At 47.9% G+C, this 17723-nt stretch overlaps 1 protein-coding gene across 1 annotated transcript in view; it reads right to left on the reverse strand.

Moving 5' to 3' along the window:
- The window catches only part of ADCY2 (adenylate cyclase 2), a 458110-nt gene that overhangs the window by 11766 nt on the left and 428621 nt on the right, over positions 1-17723 (reverse strand). The window contains exons 20-21 of the mRNA XM_004380271.1: positions 11861-12007; positions 10058-10165 (exon numbers count right to left, since the gene is read on the reverse strand). Of these exons, the coding sequence (XP_004380328.1) occupies positions 10058-10165; positions 11861-12007 (255 nt within the window). The remainder of the gene's footprint in view (positions 1-10057; positions 10166-11860; positions 12008-17723) is intronic.

The raw sequence follows: 17723 nt of genomic DNA on the forward strand, positions 1-17723 counted from the left end.
GCCAAGGAAGGGGAGTCAGTAAGGAGGACCGGGGGAGTGCGGCCAGTGGGCAACGGGCCAAGGAAGGGGAGTCAGGAAGGAGGACTGGGAAGGAGTTCCAGAACAGACCCAAGCAATGACTTCTGGGACGCTGATTAAATCTCACTGGGCCCCAGAGGAGCTCAACCAGAGCTGAGAAAGGGCTGGGACTCGGCAGATAGGAGGCAACTGGTGAGCCCAGGGAGGGTTCTCCAAGGAGGGTGAGGATGAAAACCACCTCTGAGGGCTGACACGGAAAAGGGGGATGGGGGATCTAAACCACACACTCAGGATGACTGGGAAATGAAGAAGCCAAAGCAGCAGATAAAGGGAAGGTAAAACGACCGGGCGTTATTCCAGTAGCGCACCCAGTCTTCTCATGAGGACAGAGAGAGTCAGAGAGTCACAGCACTAAGGCAGGGTCCCAGCCCAGGGCTGCATCATTCTCTGGGGGGACGGGGGGTAGGATGTTAGTGGCAGCCCTGGTCTGCACCCTGTAGGTGGCAGCAGCATCCCCCCACCCAGAAATGCCTCCAGACACTGCCAACGCCCCCGGGGGGACAGAATGGCTCCTGTGTGTTTGAGACGCCCTGTACTAATAATATAAATATGAATAGAGATGAGGGATTAAATTTCGGGTCAAGAAAGAAAGATTTCTTCCTTGCTTTAGGTGAATTTTATCCCTTGAGAAAAAGATGAATGAAACAGTACTGCTGCCTTAAATCCTCAACATAAAATTGAGGAGAAAAACCAGACCATTTAAAAATGAGAAACGCGGAGCGGACTGTCGGCGGCCTCTGGCTGAATGCAAAGGCCCTTCTCCAAGTCCACTTGCTCTTTTCTCTCAGCGCTCACGAGTATTTCCAGTCTTATGATTTGGGGGGAAAACAGGACTTGGAGGGGTGTGCAGTCAGCTGGATAACGTCTCACTTTTTAACAGGAAGCCCGCGCTGTGAAATCCACAAGAGAATCTGGGTCTAAACACTGCTCTGTCCTAGGAGGGAGGCATATCTGCCACCGGAGAGACGGTTTGCATTTTCCTGAATCGAGGTGACGCAAAGGGGCTCCCCTCTGGAGGCTTCTGTGGCCTCAGTGATAAAGGATGAGATTGCGTCCTGGGAGTGGGTTTCAATCCAAGGTCAATAACTGATTTGGGCTTAGTAAACCCTGGAAAAAGTGATGGTCAGTCCCCAGAAGAAGCCAAGTCAATTCACAAAGTCCTTATAACTGAGCCTTTCATAGCTATTTGATGGCTGCACCAAACGGCCATCTCTCCCACGACCCAAATAATCCCTTAGGTATCGCCAGATATTCCACTGACTTTCAGCTACACAGCAAGACCCAAATAATCCCTTAAAAACAAAAAAACAAAGCGCATTGCCGTCCAGCCAATTCCAACTCATAGCAACCCTATAGGACAGAGTAGAACCGTTCCATAGGGGATCCAAGGATGCAAATCTTTTCGAAAGCAGGCTGTCACATCTTTCTCCTGCTGAGCTGCTGCTGGGTTTGAACTGCCAACCTTTTTTGGTTAGCAGCCGAGCGCTTAACCACTGCGCAACCAGGGCTCCTTAATAATCCCTTAGGTATCTCCAAATATTCAGCTGACTTCCAACTACACAGCAAGACCCAGGTAATCCCTTAGGTATCTCCAGATCTTCAACCGACTTCCAACTACACATCAAGATGACTCATCTGGTTATGCAGAGCGCAGTGCGCAAGCTGTTTGCTTTGGAGGTCCCGCCAGCTAGGAAGCTCACTTAACGTAGGTGCATGCTTCTTGAGGTTATTCCATGGCCATGTGGCTGTCTGGTAACAACTGACGTGATTTTTTAGGCTAAAATTAATAGGACCTTCCTCTCCTGTTCTCCCCCCTCTTTTCTCCTTTCTTTCTTTCATCTGTCAAGTATTTATGGAGCACCTGCTGTGTGCCCGGCTCTGTGTCTACACTGGAACACATCTGATGTTCAAATCCTGTTTTGCTGACCTGGAAGGGGACTCGGCATTGCTGTCTAAGGCACGTCTTGTCCTCCTGCCCCGAGACCCCTCTCTCTCTTCCGTCAAGGTCAGGAGATTGGGACAGACTCCCCGGTTCTCCATAGGGGACCACCCTCTCCTGGGGAAGCGGCCTGCACAGTGTGCACATCTGTCCTCACTTGGTGGCTGCGGACACCTGAGTTCAGTATCTGTCGGAGAGCAGGACTTGAACTCACAACCTCCCCGGTTTACCAACCTCAGGCAAAAATGATACTGCGGAGAGCCGGCGTCCATGGCGCCTCTCGATTCACTGAACTTAGATTTAGCTGGACTCCTGCTGTTCTCCACCTGACCACAAAAAACGGGCAGGTAGCACGGAGCCTATTTTATTAAAATATGCATTACTATATTATACTTTAAGGGGTGTCTGGGAACCCCCAGCCTCCACCATTTAAAAAAAAATCACCACACGGTTGGAACTGAGCTCACTGCTCACTACAGAGGTGTCCTCACCTTTATGGGGACCTGTTTGTCAGGGTTTGGGTTCCAGGCCTGTGGAGGGTCCAACTCCATCCTGACCCAAACTGGTTTTCAAATATATTAATGAGCAAATGATCTGATTTTATCCGAGCAACACTGAAGCATCGTACTTGTTTTGGCTGCTGGAAATTTCAAAACAATAGTAATAATGTATGTATATACGTAGACATGTATGTATGAATGTATTTTCTACCACCACACATCTGTCAGTTTGTCGTACCGTGGTAGTTTGCATATTGCTGTGATGCCGGAAGCTATGCCACCGGTATTTCACATACCAGTAGGGTCATCCACGGTGGACAAGTTTCAGCTGAGCTTCCAGACTAAGACAGACTAGGAAGAAAGGCCCGGTGATGTACTTCTGAAAATTAGCCAGTGAAAACCCTATGGATGACAACAGAACACCGTCTGCCTCACTTGCTTTGGACACATCATCAGGAGGGGTCAATCACTGGAGGAGGACATCATGGTTGGTGAAGTAGAGGGCCAGTGAGGGTGGAGGAGACTGGAGAAGACTCTTGGTAAGATGGATTGACACAATAACCATAATGATGGATTCAAACATGCTGGTAATCATAAGGATGATGCGGGAGCAGGCAACGTTTTGTTCTGTTATTCCAAAGTTCGCCATGAGTCAGAATCAACTCAATGGCAGCTATCTATCTGTCTCTATGTATGTGTATGCAGATGATACAACCTTGCCTGCTGAAAGTGAAGAGGACTGGAAGCACTTACTGATGAAGATCAAAGACCACAGCCTTCAGTATGGATTACACCTCAACAAAAGAAAACAAAAATCCTCATCACTGGACCAATCAGCAACATCCCAATAAGCAGAGAAAAGATTGAAGTTGTCAAGGATTTCATTTTACTTGCTTGGATCCACAATCAACACCCATGGAAGCAGCAGTCAAGAAATCAAATGGTGCACTGCACTGGGTAAATCTGCTGCAAAAGATCTCTTTAAAGTGTTGAAAAGCAAAGACGTCACCTTGAAGATTAAGGTGCGCCTGACCCAAGCCGTGGTGTTTTCAATTGCCTCATATGCATATGAAAGCTGGACTATGAATAAGGAAAACCAAAGAGGAATTGATGCCTTTGAATTGTGGTGTCAGCGAAGAATACTGAATATACCATGGACTGCCAAAAGAATGAACAAATCTGTCTTGGAAGAAGTACAACCAGAATGATCTTTAGAAGCAAGGATGGCGAGACTACGTGTCACATACTTTGGACATGTTACCAGTAGAGATCAGTCCCTGGAGAAGGATATCATGCTTGTAAAGTAGAGGGTCAATGAAAAAGAAGAAGACCCTCAACAAGATGGATTGACACAGTGGCTCACAATGGCCATCAAATAGCTATCAAGGGCTCAGTGGCTCAACAGTGGGCTCAAGCATAACAATGATCCTGAGGATGGCACAGGACCGGGGAGTGTTTTGTTCTGTTGTACACAGGGTCGCTATGAGTCAGAACCGACTCGACAGCACCTAACAACACGTATGTATATGGAACCCTGGTGGTGCAGTGGTTAAGAGATCAGCTGCTAACCAAAAGGTTAGCAGTTGGAATCCACTATCCACTCCTTGGAAACCCTATGGGGCAGTTCTACTCTGTCCTATAGGGTCGCTATGAGTCAGAATTCGCTTGAGGGCAATGATTTTGGCGTTTTTGGTTTGATGTATGTATATAATCTCCACGACAACTCCTCTGAAGGAGTTCCTATTTGTGTAGTTCCTCATGTGTAGATGGGGAAGGGGACACAGAGAGATTAACAAGGTGTGTAAAGTGGACCACCCAGCTCCCCAACCAGCCAGTCCAACTCCCTGCAGTCCTAATCACTCAGCTTGCCTCCGTCACGGGTGCAGACTTCTAGAACATGGCCAGGACGTTGCTATTTACAGTCTATGTTTCATTCTTAACTTTGGTTCCATCTTATCTTTCATGTTTCCTTAACTCCAGTTTCTTCACTCATTTTAAAATATTGTACTAGATTAATTTTTATAAGCTTTTTAAAGAGAGATTTAAATAAAACATATATAAACACATAGATAAATAGAGACGCACTGTTCTTGACATCCCTGCGGATAAAATGATAGGCAGGGCGGACGATGAGTCAGCAGGTATGTAATATCCAGCTTACGGAGAAATATAACCAAGAACTGTTGACTAATGGCTTTGGGACTAACCGCCACCCATGTAGATAGTTCTAACACAAACTTGTGTATCTAGGAATATAACTATCATTTCCTCTTCCACAAGAGAACTTTATTCGCCATTCTCCCACTTATGCCAATTGCATCATCAACTCCAAATCCCTTAAGTTGGAAACCTGAGATTCAGCTGCCTTCTTCCTTATCCCCCTCTATCCTCAGCTCCCAAGTCCACCTCCATTAACATGTTTCTCCCCTTCACCTTTTCCTTTCTCTTCCTGGGGTCACTGTTCACTCTCCGACCACTACTTGCCTAAGTTCACTAACTGACAGGGCTTTTGAGTCAGGCAAATTGGGCTCAACTCCAGGTTCTACAATCACTAGCTGTGTGGCCTCGGCCAAGCCACTTAACTGTTCCGTGACTCAATTTCCTCATCCGTAAAATGGGATAGCAACTACCTACCTCAGAAAGTTGCTGTTAAGATTAAATAAATTGATACCAACAACACATTTATCCAATGTCCAACACATAGTTGCTGTTGCTATCTGGTGCCGCTGAGTCAGTTCTGACTCATAGTGACCCTATGTACGAAAGAACAAAACACTGCCCAGTCCTGCGCCATCCTCATGATTGTTGTTATGTTGGAGCCCACTGTTGCAGCCACTGTGTCAGTCCATCCCACTGAGGGTCTTCCTCTTTTTTGATGACCCTCTACTTTACCAAGCATGATGTTCTTCTCCAGGGACTGGTCCCTCCTGACAACATGTCTAAGGTACATGAGATGAAGTCTCACCACCCTCACTTCTAAGGAGCTTTCTGGCTGTACTTCATCATAGAGTTGCTATTAAGATTAAATAAATTGGTACCATCAAGGCATTCAGCCAATGTCCAACACATGGTAGTGCCTAATAAATCCTCCTTGTTGCTCATCTGCTTAGACATGTTCCACGTGAGCGTAAACTCCTTAGTGAGGTGCTCAGGGCTCTGCACATCTGCCGCCCTGGGATCATTCTCACAATTCTGCCAAATGGACACGGTGCCCAGGGAGTCCACACTGCATGCTGGCCTCAGAATCCTCAGTCAATGGCCTTTCACAACCATTCCACATTACTTGTATATAGTTGAAGCAGAAGAAAATTAGAGCAAGTCCATGAGAGCCAAAGTACAACCTTGTGTATATCCCACCTGAATTTAGAGACCCATCTCAAGATTAGATTTGACGTGTTGAACACTAATGACCGAAGACCTGATGAGTTGTGGAAAGACATCAAGGACATTATAAATGAAGAAAGCAGGAGGTCATTAAAAACACAGGAAAGAAAGAAAAGACCAAAATGGATGTCAGAAGAGACTCTGAAACTTGCTATTGAATGTAGAGTAGCTAAAGTGAGTGGAAGAAATGATGAAGTAAAAGAGCTGAACAGAAGATTTTAAAGGGAGGCTCGAGAAGACAAAGTAAAGTATTATAATGACATGTGCAAAGACCTGGAGATAGAAAACCAAAAGGGAAGAATTAATCAATGGGAAATATATTTTTCAAGTTGAATTTTTTGTTGTTGCCAATCTAAAGATTTGGATAAACAATAAGTAGAATGCGTTTTGTTTATAACTAGAGAAACAAAGTCTTAAAGCTCATTTCAAATAGGTTGCAAAAGGCAAAAGTGACATTAACTTCTTATAAAATCAACTGTGACATGCATTAATATTTATCAGGCATGGTATTTGCCCCAATCAAATGTAATGAACCTTCCACTCAGAAGACCTTCACTGCACTTCAGAGTATTTCTAGGATGACCTTAACAAGATTCAAATTAAATGCTCTACTTAAAAATAGCTCCTACTGAGAAAAAATTCCCTGCATGGATGTGATGACATATCATATTTCATTTATGTCTCTAAACCCTTATATCTGTTCTGTTGAAGGGGGAAATGGCACCAGTATGCAAAATGGTTTACAAACTACAAACTAGATGATTACCTTATTAATAAATAACATTTTCATGATCTACCATGCCCAGGGACTATTAAATATTTTATACATTAAATGAGATCTTCACAACAGCCTTATATGTAAGGAAACTGAAGTGCAGAAAGATTAGCGGTTTTTATAAGTCATGAGTCCTCTCATTGGAAAGCCACGCTCTTTCAACTCCACCATGGAAACAGTCATTTACTAACGAAAATGGCTGAGTACTAAGTAAGCACACACTTCAGGGATAATTAAGAAGGCAAGTTTTGCTGCGGTGTTTGATGAGGGCAGAAGGGATGGGCAACCAGCTGCTCTGGAGTTGACTCTGACTCATGGCTCCCCCACGTGTGTCAGAGTACAACTGTGCTCCTGAGGGTTTTCAATGGCTACTTTGTTGGAAGTAGACCACCAGGTCTTCCTTCCAAGGTGCCTCTGGGTGGACTTGAACCCCCAACCTTTGAATTAGCAGCTGAGTATGTTAACCCTGTGCACCACACAGGGGCACCTAGAAGGGGTGGGCACCTGAGAAAAAGTTGGTTTGCTCAGGCAGGCTGGAAGCAATGATGAGTGAATGGCACAGATACATACACACCTGGGCACAGGTATGAACATGGCAAGTGGGGCGGGACTGGTGAGGGAGCAAGGTGAGAAGAGGAGGAGGGGAAGCAGCACCAGAGGTGGCCCTGTAGAGCTCAGCCAGACAGAGATGAGCCCAGGTCTGTGACCCCACACACAGCAGAACAAAATGCTGCCCAGTCCTGTGCTATGCCCATGATTGGTTTCAGACTGGATCGACGTGGTCTATAGGGCTTTCATTGGCTCATTTTCAAAAATAGATCTCCAGGTCTTTTTTTCCTAGTCTATCTTAGACTAGAAGCTCCCCTGAAGCCTGTTGACTGCCGTAGCAACACACAAGCCTCCACTGACAGATGGGTAGTGACTATGTATGAGGCACACTGGTTTGGAATTAAATTCGGGTCTCCTGCGTGGAAGGTGAGAATTCTACCACCGAACCACCAATGCCCCTTCTCAGCTCTATTGCTTATTATTCCTACATCCCTCGGCAAGTGACTTCTCTGTTGTGTGCCTCAGTCTCTCGATCTGTAAGATGGGAGGATGGCACTACCACCTACCTCCAAGGCTTCAGTAAGTGTTCAGTTATTGTTGTAAAATGTTAGGGAGAAAAGCAGAGGGCCTGCATCAGGAGCAGCAGGTTTGAGAAACAGAGTGAAGGAAGAAAGGCCCTGCCCTCGAGGCAGAGTGGCTGCAGGATCCATCATTCATTCAATAAACGTGTGCAACGTCTCTGCACACGACCCCTTGCTGGCGGCTCTGGAGACACCACCTGGGACCCGGCATCCGCTGTAACGTGGGTGGTGGATGGGGAACAAGAGACACGCACATTTACAGGAAAGCTGAAAATGGCTGCAGTGCGCACGGAAAGAAATCAGATCTGGACACAGGCCAGGTGAGGCAGAACTCTCTGGAGCTTGGGGTGCAGCACAGGGGCAGATTATCCAACAGGCAAGGTAAGCACGGTGCTTACCTTGCTTACCATACCGTCTTTAGCGAACAATTTCACATTTTTTCACCACATCAAAGATTCTGCTTCTAGGAATGACTGGCGTCTGTCTCTCTCCCAACCCCACAGCACCTTCCTACAGAATCAAAGTCTCCTTTCCAATGTACAGTCCCTGAGAGGGGAGGATGACCCAGTAAGCACAGGTAAGCACGGGCTTACTTGTGCTTACTTACTAATCTGTAGTTGACAATGTCACATGGGTTTTTTTCAAACCATGTAAAATTGCTCACTACAGATTCATAAGCGATGTGGTGAAACCCATGTGAAATTGGTCACTACAGATTAGTAGGTAAGCACAAGTAAGCCCATGCTTACCTTGCTTACTGGGTAATTCACTCCCTTGTGCAGGAAGGGCCCCTATGAGGGGCTGAGACGTGAACTGGAGTTGACTCCACAGCAATGATAACTGGCCACTGCCTACAGGAGGCTGGCTTCTGGGAGGTTCTAAGCCTGCAGCGATCCTGGGCTGGACGCCAGCCAGGCTGTCCTCTGAACCCGGAGGAGTGTTGTTGATTGACCCTCTCAAAAACGCCAACAAGTTACACAGGTACATTTACACACACACACACACACACAGAACAAAACGCAATTGAAAACCCCCACCAAAACCGTCGTGGCTGAAGACAGTCAATTTTTCCCAAACTACCACTTCAACCAAATGTCTCTGTGGCCCGCTTGTTTTTGTACCACACTCTTTTTAATTAAAAACAAATCAAAAAACAAGCCCAGGAGCCATCCGTTACTGAACCTCCTTTCAATAAATGGTCTCATCTACTTTGCTGTATATTCATCTCGTATCCTGTGGGACAAGGAACTCGATTCGACTTTTGTCTCTGGTTCCTGAAAGACAGCCCTTGGCATTCCCCAGCCATGGAGCTGCACCTAAAAACGTGTACGACAGAGTGGGGGCTACACGGACCCCAGCCCAACAGCAAACCTCAGGGAGGGAGGGAGGCATGACGCAATCACTCGGGAACATTCACGGCTTCCACCGATCACGACTATGCAATGAGGCCCCGTCACGACTGCAATGTCACAAGGCCCTGGACAGGGAACCACTTGGGCTTCGCAGGTTGGTGAGAGCATGTGCTTGCGGGCGGAGGGTGGCATGTCCCTGGGGACAATGGAAATCTTGTGCCTGGACCCCTCCCAGACACCTGTGCATCCCTTCGTTTACCTCCTTCTGGTTATAAGAAAAGGGTAACTGTAAGTAGAGATGACTTTCCATGAATTCTGTGAGCCATTGCAAGGAATTAACAAGCCCACAGGGTGCAGGGAGAACCGGCAGAGGTTGGCATTTACCTTCTAATCCATGTGAGCTCTGATTTAGCGGGATGGCTAAGTCAGAGAAGGGCTGCACGGGCAGCCGGTCTGAGGACAAAGTCCTTCTAACGTGTGAGCTCTAATCCAGCTCTGGGTGGCTCTGGGGGCTGCAGGGAGGAAAGAGATGTGGGAAGGTGAGGCCTGGATCCACCCCCAGATGGGAATTGGATTCGTGCTGATCCTTACCAGAAATTTAGCAAGGAAGGTGGGATTAGCCCGCCTGGCCCCTTGTTTAGTGCGGCTAAAGCATAGCCCAAAGACACTGCCAGTTGGTTTTCCTTCCCTACGTCCACCAGAGGAAGGAGGTCTGTGAACACTCGCAGACCCTCGGAAGTTTCTGGAACTCTCGCCTTTCCTCAAAGGACCCTCATCAGCGAGCACTACTTGCTCACACGGCCCAGCGTGTGGGTTGCTGGGTGGCTGTGTTGGCCCAGGACGACCTGCGGGTGGGGCTGAGGCTCATGCGTGCCGTTGCACGGCTGTCTCCTCCGTACCTGGGCGAGCTCCTGGCTGGGCACTGCGCTCAGACCCGTTGCTGCCATGTACGTGCTGCCGATGGTCTTGATCTTTTCAACTCCACTGAATTTCGGCTTGGACAATAGCTGGGAAGCAACAACAATTACTCAGTTACTCAGACAGATGCGGACTCAACGCTGGGCGTCTAGAGACATCCTCCAGTTCATGCTCACAGGGGCTTTGTTAGAGAGAACACTTTATGCATTCCAGAGTGTGCCCTTGGAAGGAAATACAGCCACCCTGATTTACTTCCAATGACCATGCACCACTTTCAAAGTCTGGTAGTAAAGGAATGGGATACATTACGATGTGAGTAATTATGGCCTTGAATAAATCTCCCTATGCTGGGCTTGACAGGCCTATGTACAGACCATGATTCAGTGAGTGAGGCCTTCTTGGCATGGGCAGGCTGGTTTCCGACCAGGTATTACTGCTGAGGGTTGGCTTTGCCCTCTACTTGCTTGAGGTGAGGATAAAGATCTAGGATGGCTCCTCCCACCAGCCCTGACCAGTCATCCCTTCTCCACACACCAGCCAGTCACCTGCTTCCCACTGGACTCCTCCCCTACATGGTGCTCTAGGGTACTGGGGGTAGGATGGAGCCAAGGTAAAAATACGAGCAGCTGCTGTAGGGAAGAGGGAAGAAGAGGCTGGAAGGTTCTGCATCTGCTCAGAAGGGCAGGGCTCAAGTTAACGTCTCTAACTGAAGACGTGGGCATCTTCTGGCTCCTTCCTTGCTACTCCTGCTTCCAGAGGGGATTTTTCAGGGTTATGTGTCAGTGAAGCTAATATTTGGGAACAAATCCAAGTATCACATACCCATGAGCCAGTCTAACCTGAAAGACTGTGTTTCCCACCCACTGGGACTGGGAACATGTATTTTATTGGGGGGGTGACTAGAGCAAGCATGCCACCAGTTCTCACTATGTGCCTGGTGTTAGGTGGGAACCACTGGTTGGCACTACTTCCCCATGGTCTTCTGGAGCCAGCCTCTCGGTGAGCGTGGTGGTAGAGAAAAGCAAGGACCCTGCTGGATGTTTAGAAGGTCGCCCCAGAACAACCATGTTACACAGTCTCATCCCTGTATTCCAGAATTCTGTGAACCACCATGAACACATGCTCATGGATGCTGATGTCCCGATATTTTGCACAATAATGACAAGAATGGAGTAGCAGCAATAGCCTCAAAACTAGAGCTGCGTTTGTTCTTAGCAGAAAACATAATATTCTCCACATGGACAGAACATTGAAAGTTGAAATACAACACTTAATTCAAATTCTAAAACATATACTCTGTCTCTTCTAAAATATGAGGTATTACCCTATGTACACATTATTTTTTCAATAATAAACTATGTCACTTATAAATAGTTCAAGAACTTGAAATTACAAAGAACTTGATGTGTGTACAGATATGCTAATAATCTACTATGATAAATATATTCATTATCTTTTTATATATAAAGGGGTGGAAGCAAGCCTTTTCTCTGGAGCTCAAATCTTTCTAGAAAATTCACTAGCACACTGGGTAGATATTTTATTCATTTAGTAGATTTTGGTAGCTGTTCATATCAGCTTCAAAAATAAAACATATTTTTGCCTTTAAAATTAGTCAGGGACCTAAACAGAGCAAAAGGCTTCAATGGCAGCCACCAAAAATCACGCCAAAAAACAATGTTGAGATACGCAACACTGAACTAACTTCAAATGTACTGGCCACAGAAATCTCCAAGTGTGGGGCCGAGAGCCCCTGCCCGTCACAGGTAACCCTTGGTACTTACATCATCAAAGTCGGCAATGATCTCGTTCAGGAGCCGAAGGCACTCCAAGCCCTCCTTGTTCACATCTGATTCGGTGTAAAATTCTTTGAAATCCGGGATGGAGGCAAACATGACGCAGACACAATCATAGGACTGGTGGTACAGCTCCTGCCAGGAGAAAAGGGAGGCTGAGTGTTAACCAACCTCTGAAACAAAATGTTCCTTCATACCGGGATCTGCAAAGAAATCACCTGAGTGCCGCATTCCACCTACCCCACCCCAATCCAGGCCCACTCCCACGAACCAACCAGCCAACCAACCAACCAGCCAACCAGCCAGCCAACCAACCAACTAACCAACCAGCCAACCAGCCAGCCAGCCAACCAACCAACCAACCAACCAACCAGCCAGCCAGCCAGCCAACCAACCAACCAACCAACCAATCACCAACCAACCAGTCAACCAACCAACCAGCCAACCAATCAACCAGCCAACCAATCAACCAGCCAACCAATCAACCAACCAAGCAACCAGTTCCCGCTGAGTCAATTCTGACTCATAGCAACCCATGTGGGTCAGAGTACAACTGTGCTCCATGGAAGTTTCAATGGTTGATTTTTCTGAAGTAGACTGCCAGGTCTTCTTCTGAGGTACCTCTGAGTGGACTTGAACCTCCAATCTTTCAGTAAGCAGCCAAGTGTTTAACTGTTTGCACCACCCAGGGACTCCAAGTATATTCCGAGGACTGGCAACTGATCACCATCGACCATCTCTAATAAGCTTGATGCAGGCTCAGAATCCTTCTCAACGTCATGCTCCCAGGTGCCATAACAGTTAATATGAGGTGCCCTTTGCCATCTCTGCCTTAGATATTTACAAGAAACCAGACTTCTGGCTTAGCAAAATAGTTTGCTTTAAGCAAGTGAAGAGAAATCAAATGATCTCCCAAACTACTATACTTTCTGCAATACTTTGTTTTGGCTAAGTTCTTTGGATTGAGGTCTTTATGAATTTTCTTCTTTAGTGCCTCCTGAAAGGGGCAGATGAAACTCAGCAAGTTAATCTTTTATTCACAACAGAAACAGCCAAGAAAACACCTCTGGCTACTTATACTGTATTAGACATCAACAATATTTACTCTGAATGGCCTTTTGTTTTTAAAGAAAAAGTTTATTAAGTTGCAGGTTAAAATAGTTTTTCTTTTTTTAAACATTTTTTGATTGTACGTTAGATGAACTTTTACAGAGCAAGCTAGTTTCTCATTAAGCAATTAATACCCATATTGTTTTGTGACATTGGTTGCCAGCCCCACGTGTCGACACTCTCCGCTTCTCGACCTTGGGTTCCCCGTTACCAGTTTTCCTGTCCCCTCCTTGAAATAGCTTTTCATCCATGTTGCTTTTAGTTACCGTCAAGTCCATTTCAACCCCTAGTGACCCTATATGACAAAGTCGAACTGTCCTATAGGGTTTTCTAGGCTGTAATCTTTACGGGAGCAAACCGCCAGGTCTTTCTCCCATGGAGCCCCTGGGTGGATTCAAACCTCCAATCTTTCAGTTAGCAGCTGAGCACTTAACCACTGCACCACCAAATCCCCTTACACATGTGTAAAATTGCAATGGCTTGTAAACACAATTTCAAAGCATTCCCATAATGTTACCCACACAAAATGAAGCCTTTGAATTGGTGAAGGTCTCAGAGAGGAAGGGCTGTTGTGTGGGTATGGGGAGGGGGTTGTCATCCCAGTTCCTGGGTGCAGAGGGTCGGCCTCCCCCTGGCTTATTGGCCATCAGGGGCCAGCACAGGCAGAATGGCCAGGTGCCATGTTGGGCACAGTGCATCCTGGGAAATGCTCCCCCTGCAGGATATACAAAGAGAGTGCTGTCAGGCAAGATGGCCGCCTTCTGTCCCTTCCTGTGTGCCTGGTAGAAGACAGCAGTGAGCTCTGCTCCTGGGGAACCCAGACGAATCCCTCAACAAGGAGTGAACCATTTAAACAGCACTGCAGTTCCAAGGTCTGTGGGGTCTCTCTGAGGCACTCTTCTTCCTCCAGGGCCGCACCCACCCAGTTGAAGGTCACAATAGCATCGAGGAGAAGATAGACTGGTGTCATGTTCCTGTTCTCAGGGCTAAATGTCCTGTAACACATTCTGCTACCTCCTTGCCATCTTTAGCAAGCCCATGAACAATTCAGTCAGGCTGTCCTGATGCCCCAGACGGCTGAGCTGCCTCACCGGGCAGACCTCAGTTCTCCCTGCAGAGCTGTGTTTGAGGACATGAATTTCCTGCGTGGATGACCTGTGGCATGTGTGATGGCCAAGTTTAGGTTCCAGGAATGTGGACCACAGGTGGGAGCCAGGGTGACAGGGTAGAGCTAACCCTCCAAGAACCTGTTCTTGTAAAAATGCAGATTTATAAAATAGGAAATATATCCTCCCTAGATCCCAGGAAAAGTGGGTACCTACAGCAAGGCAAGGACACGTTTCCTTGTGTTAACCCTGTGTTTCTCTGCTGTGTGCTGCCGTCGGCCAGGATGACCCCGCTGGGGAATGGTGACAATGACAACAATAAGCACAATAATAACCGCACTCCTGAGTGCTCACCGCAGGCAGGAGGGTTCTGCTCTGAACACGCTACACCCATTGACTTGCCTCAACCACCACCCCAGGCGGGGCCTATTATTCTCAGTCTGTTGTTGTTGGGGCTGTCCAGTCGAACTGGACTCATAGCGACCCCATGCCACAGAGACCAACTGCCTCCTAGAGTTTTCTAGGCTGTAGTCCTTCTGGGAGCATATCGCCAGGTCTTTCTCTTACATAGCCGCTGAGTGGGTGTGAACCGTCAACCTTTTGGTTAGCAGCTCAGCGCTTAACCACCGCACCACCAGGGCTCCCTGTTCTCATTCTATGGATGAAGAAACCGAGGTGCAGAGCAGTTACATAACTTGCCCCCCTGGAGCCACTATGGTCATTTTCCCTTCCTCTCCTGATGGCCATGGGCTGGCTGCCTGGATTCGGGGCCCATGGGGGGCGCCCCATCTCCTGCAGGCCATGCCACTTTCCCTTTCCCTTTCCCCTGGGGTCTTGACGGCTGTCTGAAGTGGCAGGTAGTGGAATGCAAGAAGCACAAGACAGTCTCCTGGCCGATTCCTATCCTCCCTCCAGGTGAAGGACTAAGAGTCATGCACCTGGTTTTCGAGAGGGCCTCTGCAGATTCTGCACACGGCTCGCCTCTGGACTATGACAGCTACTGTCTCCTGGTGGCACTGGGTGAGATGCACTTCGCTGCTGTTGTTAGTTGCCACTCAGCCAGCTTTGACTCACGGCAACCTTGCGTACAACAGAATGAATTGTTGCCCAGCCCTGTTCCGTCTTCATGATCATTGATACGCTCAAGTCCATCGAGGCTATGGTGTTAATCCATCTCATTGAGGGCTTCCCTGTTTTGTTTTTTTATGAACTTCTACTTTACCAAACATGATGCAGTTTTCTAGCGATTGGCCTTTCCTTATGACGTGTCAGAAGTAAGTGAGCCAAAGTCTCACCATCCTCACTTCTAAGGGGTTTTGTGGTTGTACTTCTTCTAAGACTGACTTGTTCCTTCTTGTGACAGCCCACGGTATATTCAATATTCTTTGCCAACACCACAGTTCAAATGTGTCGATTCTTCTTTAGCCTTTCTTCTTCATTGCCCAGCTTTTGCAGGCATATGAGGCCATTGAAAAGACCACCGTTTGGGTCACGTGCACCTTAGTCATCAAGGTGACACCTTTGCTTTCTAAGATTTCAAAGAGATCTTGTGCAGCAGATTTGCCCAATGCGACACGTCATTTGATTTCCTAACTGCTGCTTCCGCGGATGTTGCTTGGTGATCCAAGTAGAATGAAATTCACCCTAGTATCCTTTACACACACACACACACCAACTGAGGACCTACTGTATGCTACGTTCATACCACACAAAGAGCACAGGCTGCCCCCCAGGAGCTCAGAGTCCAGCTGGAGAAAGAAAGCAAGGACAGAGAACAGCAAAGCAGAATGCGGTCAGCACTGCTCACATCTAGGCAGGTCTGGGGCCCCAGAGGAGGGCTTCTTCCCCAAGCCGGCGGGGCTCAGTATGTTCCAGAAAAGGTACAGGGTTGCACTAACGCAGGGTTTCTGAGTTTCCAGGCCAGCCCTCTCCCACCCATGTGGGTACAGTGATAGGGGCTCGGGTCTCCACATTTCCCCCAGCTGATCCATGTGCTAACAGTTCAGTACCTTGTGTCCAAAATGGCCAGCTAACACTTAACTGAGGCTCTGGGGAGCCAAACGATTCAAAAATAAAAAAGAACCTCTTTAGGCAACAGAGTGGCATTCTAACCTAACAAAGTCCTCGGTAATGCTGATGTGTGACTGTCCAGTGGACATCGGGGGGCCTCTTACGGTTTACTGAATGGGGGCTGCCGTTTGTGAGCAGGCGTATTTCCTGCACGTCCATAGTGACATCTGTGGCTGGCGGGATGAAAGCTCAGCTCTCTCGGGATGAGGTGCCTGGCTCCCCATCACACGCGCTCCTTCCACACACACTCAGCCACAGGAGGACTGGGTGACTAGGTGCGGTGTATTCAGTGCTGACGTCTGTTCAAGGGGCCTCTCGGAGGTGTTCTTGCTGCAACAACGGTCTCAGGAGTGGACTCATATAACAGAGCAGCTTGCGTCCTGGGTGGTGAGAACCTTGCCACTGAGCTTGGGCAGCTTGGGGACTGAATGTGCCATGGCAGCTACTACTGGTGAAAAAGCTTGAGGGGGTTCCAGGAAACGCACATGCCCCTGGAAAGGAGAAGGGGAGGAAGAGACGCTTGCAAACCCTGGCTCAGACCCCGTGGCCGCTGTATGTCCACACGCCTTGAACACAGCAAAACAAAAGGCCTTCTGGAATGCAGTGTCACTGTGGATAAATCATCTGCGCTCCCTTTTTCTGAGGGAATGGATTTGCTCTGTGCATCCACGCCATGGGTAGGAGAAGGGAAACGCCATGTTGGAGGCTGCTAACATAGATCATGGCTCACACCCCATGTGATTTTTCTCGAGGATCGTTCCAGAAAACCACAAAGCAGGAGAGACTCACAGCACCCCTACCCACCCCTGACTGAGACGGTCATCATCAGCTATAAACCACGTCATCAAGAGAGATGCAGGCTGCTCACTGGGTCTCCCCCAGAGCCCAGCATGCTGGCTCTGGTCCAGGGAAGCTGCCATTGCTCAGAGCAAGGATTACACAGTGGAGGGGCTCAGTCCAGGGCCTCCAGGTCTCCGTTCTCCCTAACACACAGGGAGCAAAGTCTCACTGCTTAAGTCAGAAGTGAAGCGTGTGTGATCTGATCTCGCAGATGGAAATAAAAATGAAGCCTGTCCTACTCCTTTTCCTCTTTCCTTTTCTTCTCTTTCCCTCCCTCCCTCCCTTTCTTTTATGGTTTGCTTGTTTTGGCCAAAGTCTTGTTTCCCACAGATTATTTCTAAGAGACTCACAGACCGGCACAACCAGAATCTTCCTAGGTACATTACAAGGCAATCGTTTGGAATGGATTTATGTGACGTGAGCTGCCGTGACATTTACGTTGGGATTGAAAACATTGCTGTCCGTTCCTTATCCACCCCCTGCTCTAAAATTCCCCCAGTCTCTCCGTGCAGAACCAGGTGTGCTCAGCGCCCTGCACACTGGCTCCATCCACTCACCGAAAGGGTGCTGCGACATGGATGCTGCCCCGAGTCCCCTGGTGAACACGGGTTTGTCTCCAAGGTCAGATGCTGGAGCAGACGCTGCCCCGAGTCCCCTGGTGAACGTGGGTTTGTCTCCAAGGTCAGATGCTGAAGCAGACACTGCTCTGAGTCCCGTGGTGAACA

Source organism: Trichechus manatus, unplaced genomic scaffold (genome assembly GCF_000243295.1).
Source record: "Trichechus manatus latirostris isolate Lorelei unplaced genomic scaffold, TriManLat1.0 scaffold00072, whole genome shotgun sequence".
Classification (NCBI taxonomy): domain Eukaryota; kingdom Metazoa; phylum Chordata; class Mammalia; order Sirenia; family Trichechidae; genus Trichechus; species Trichechus manatus.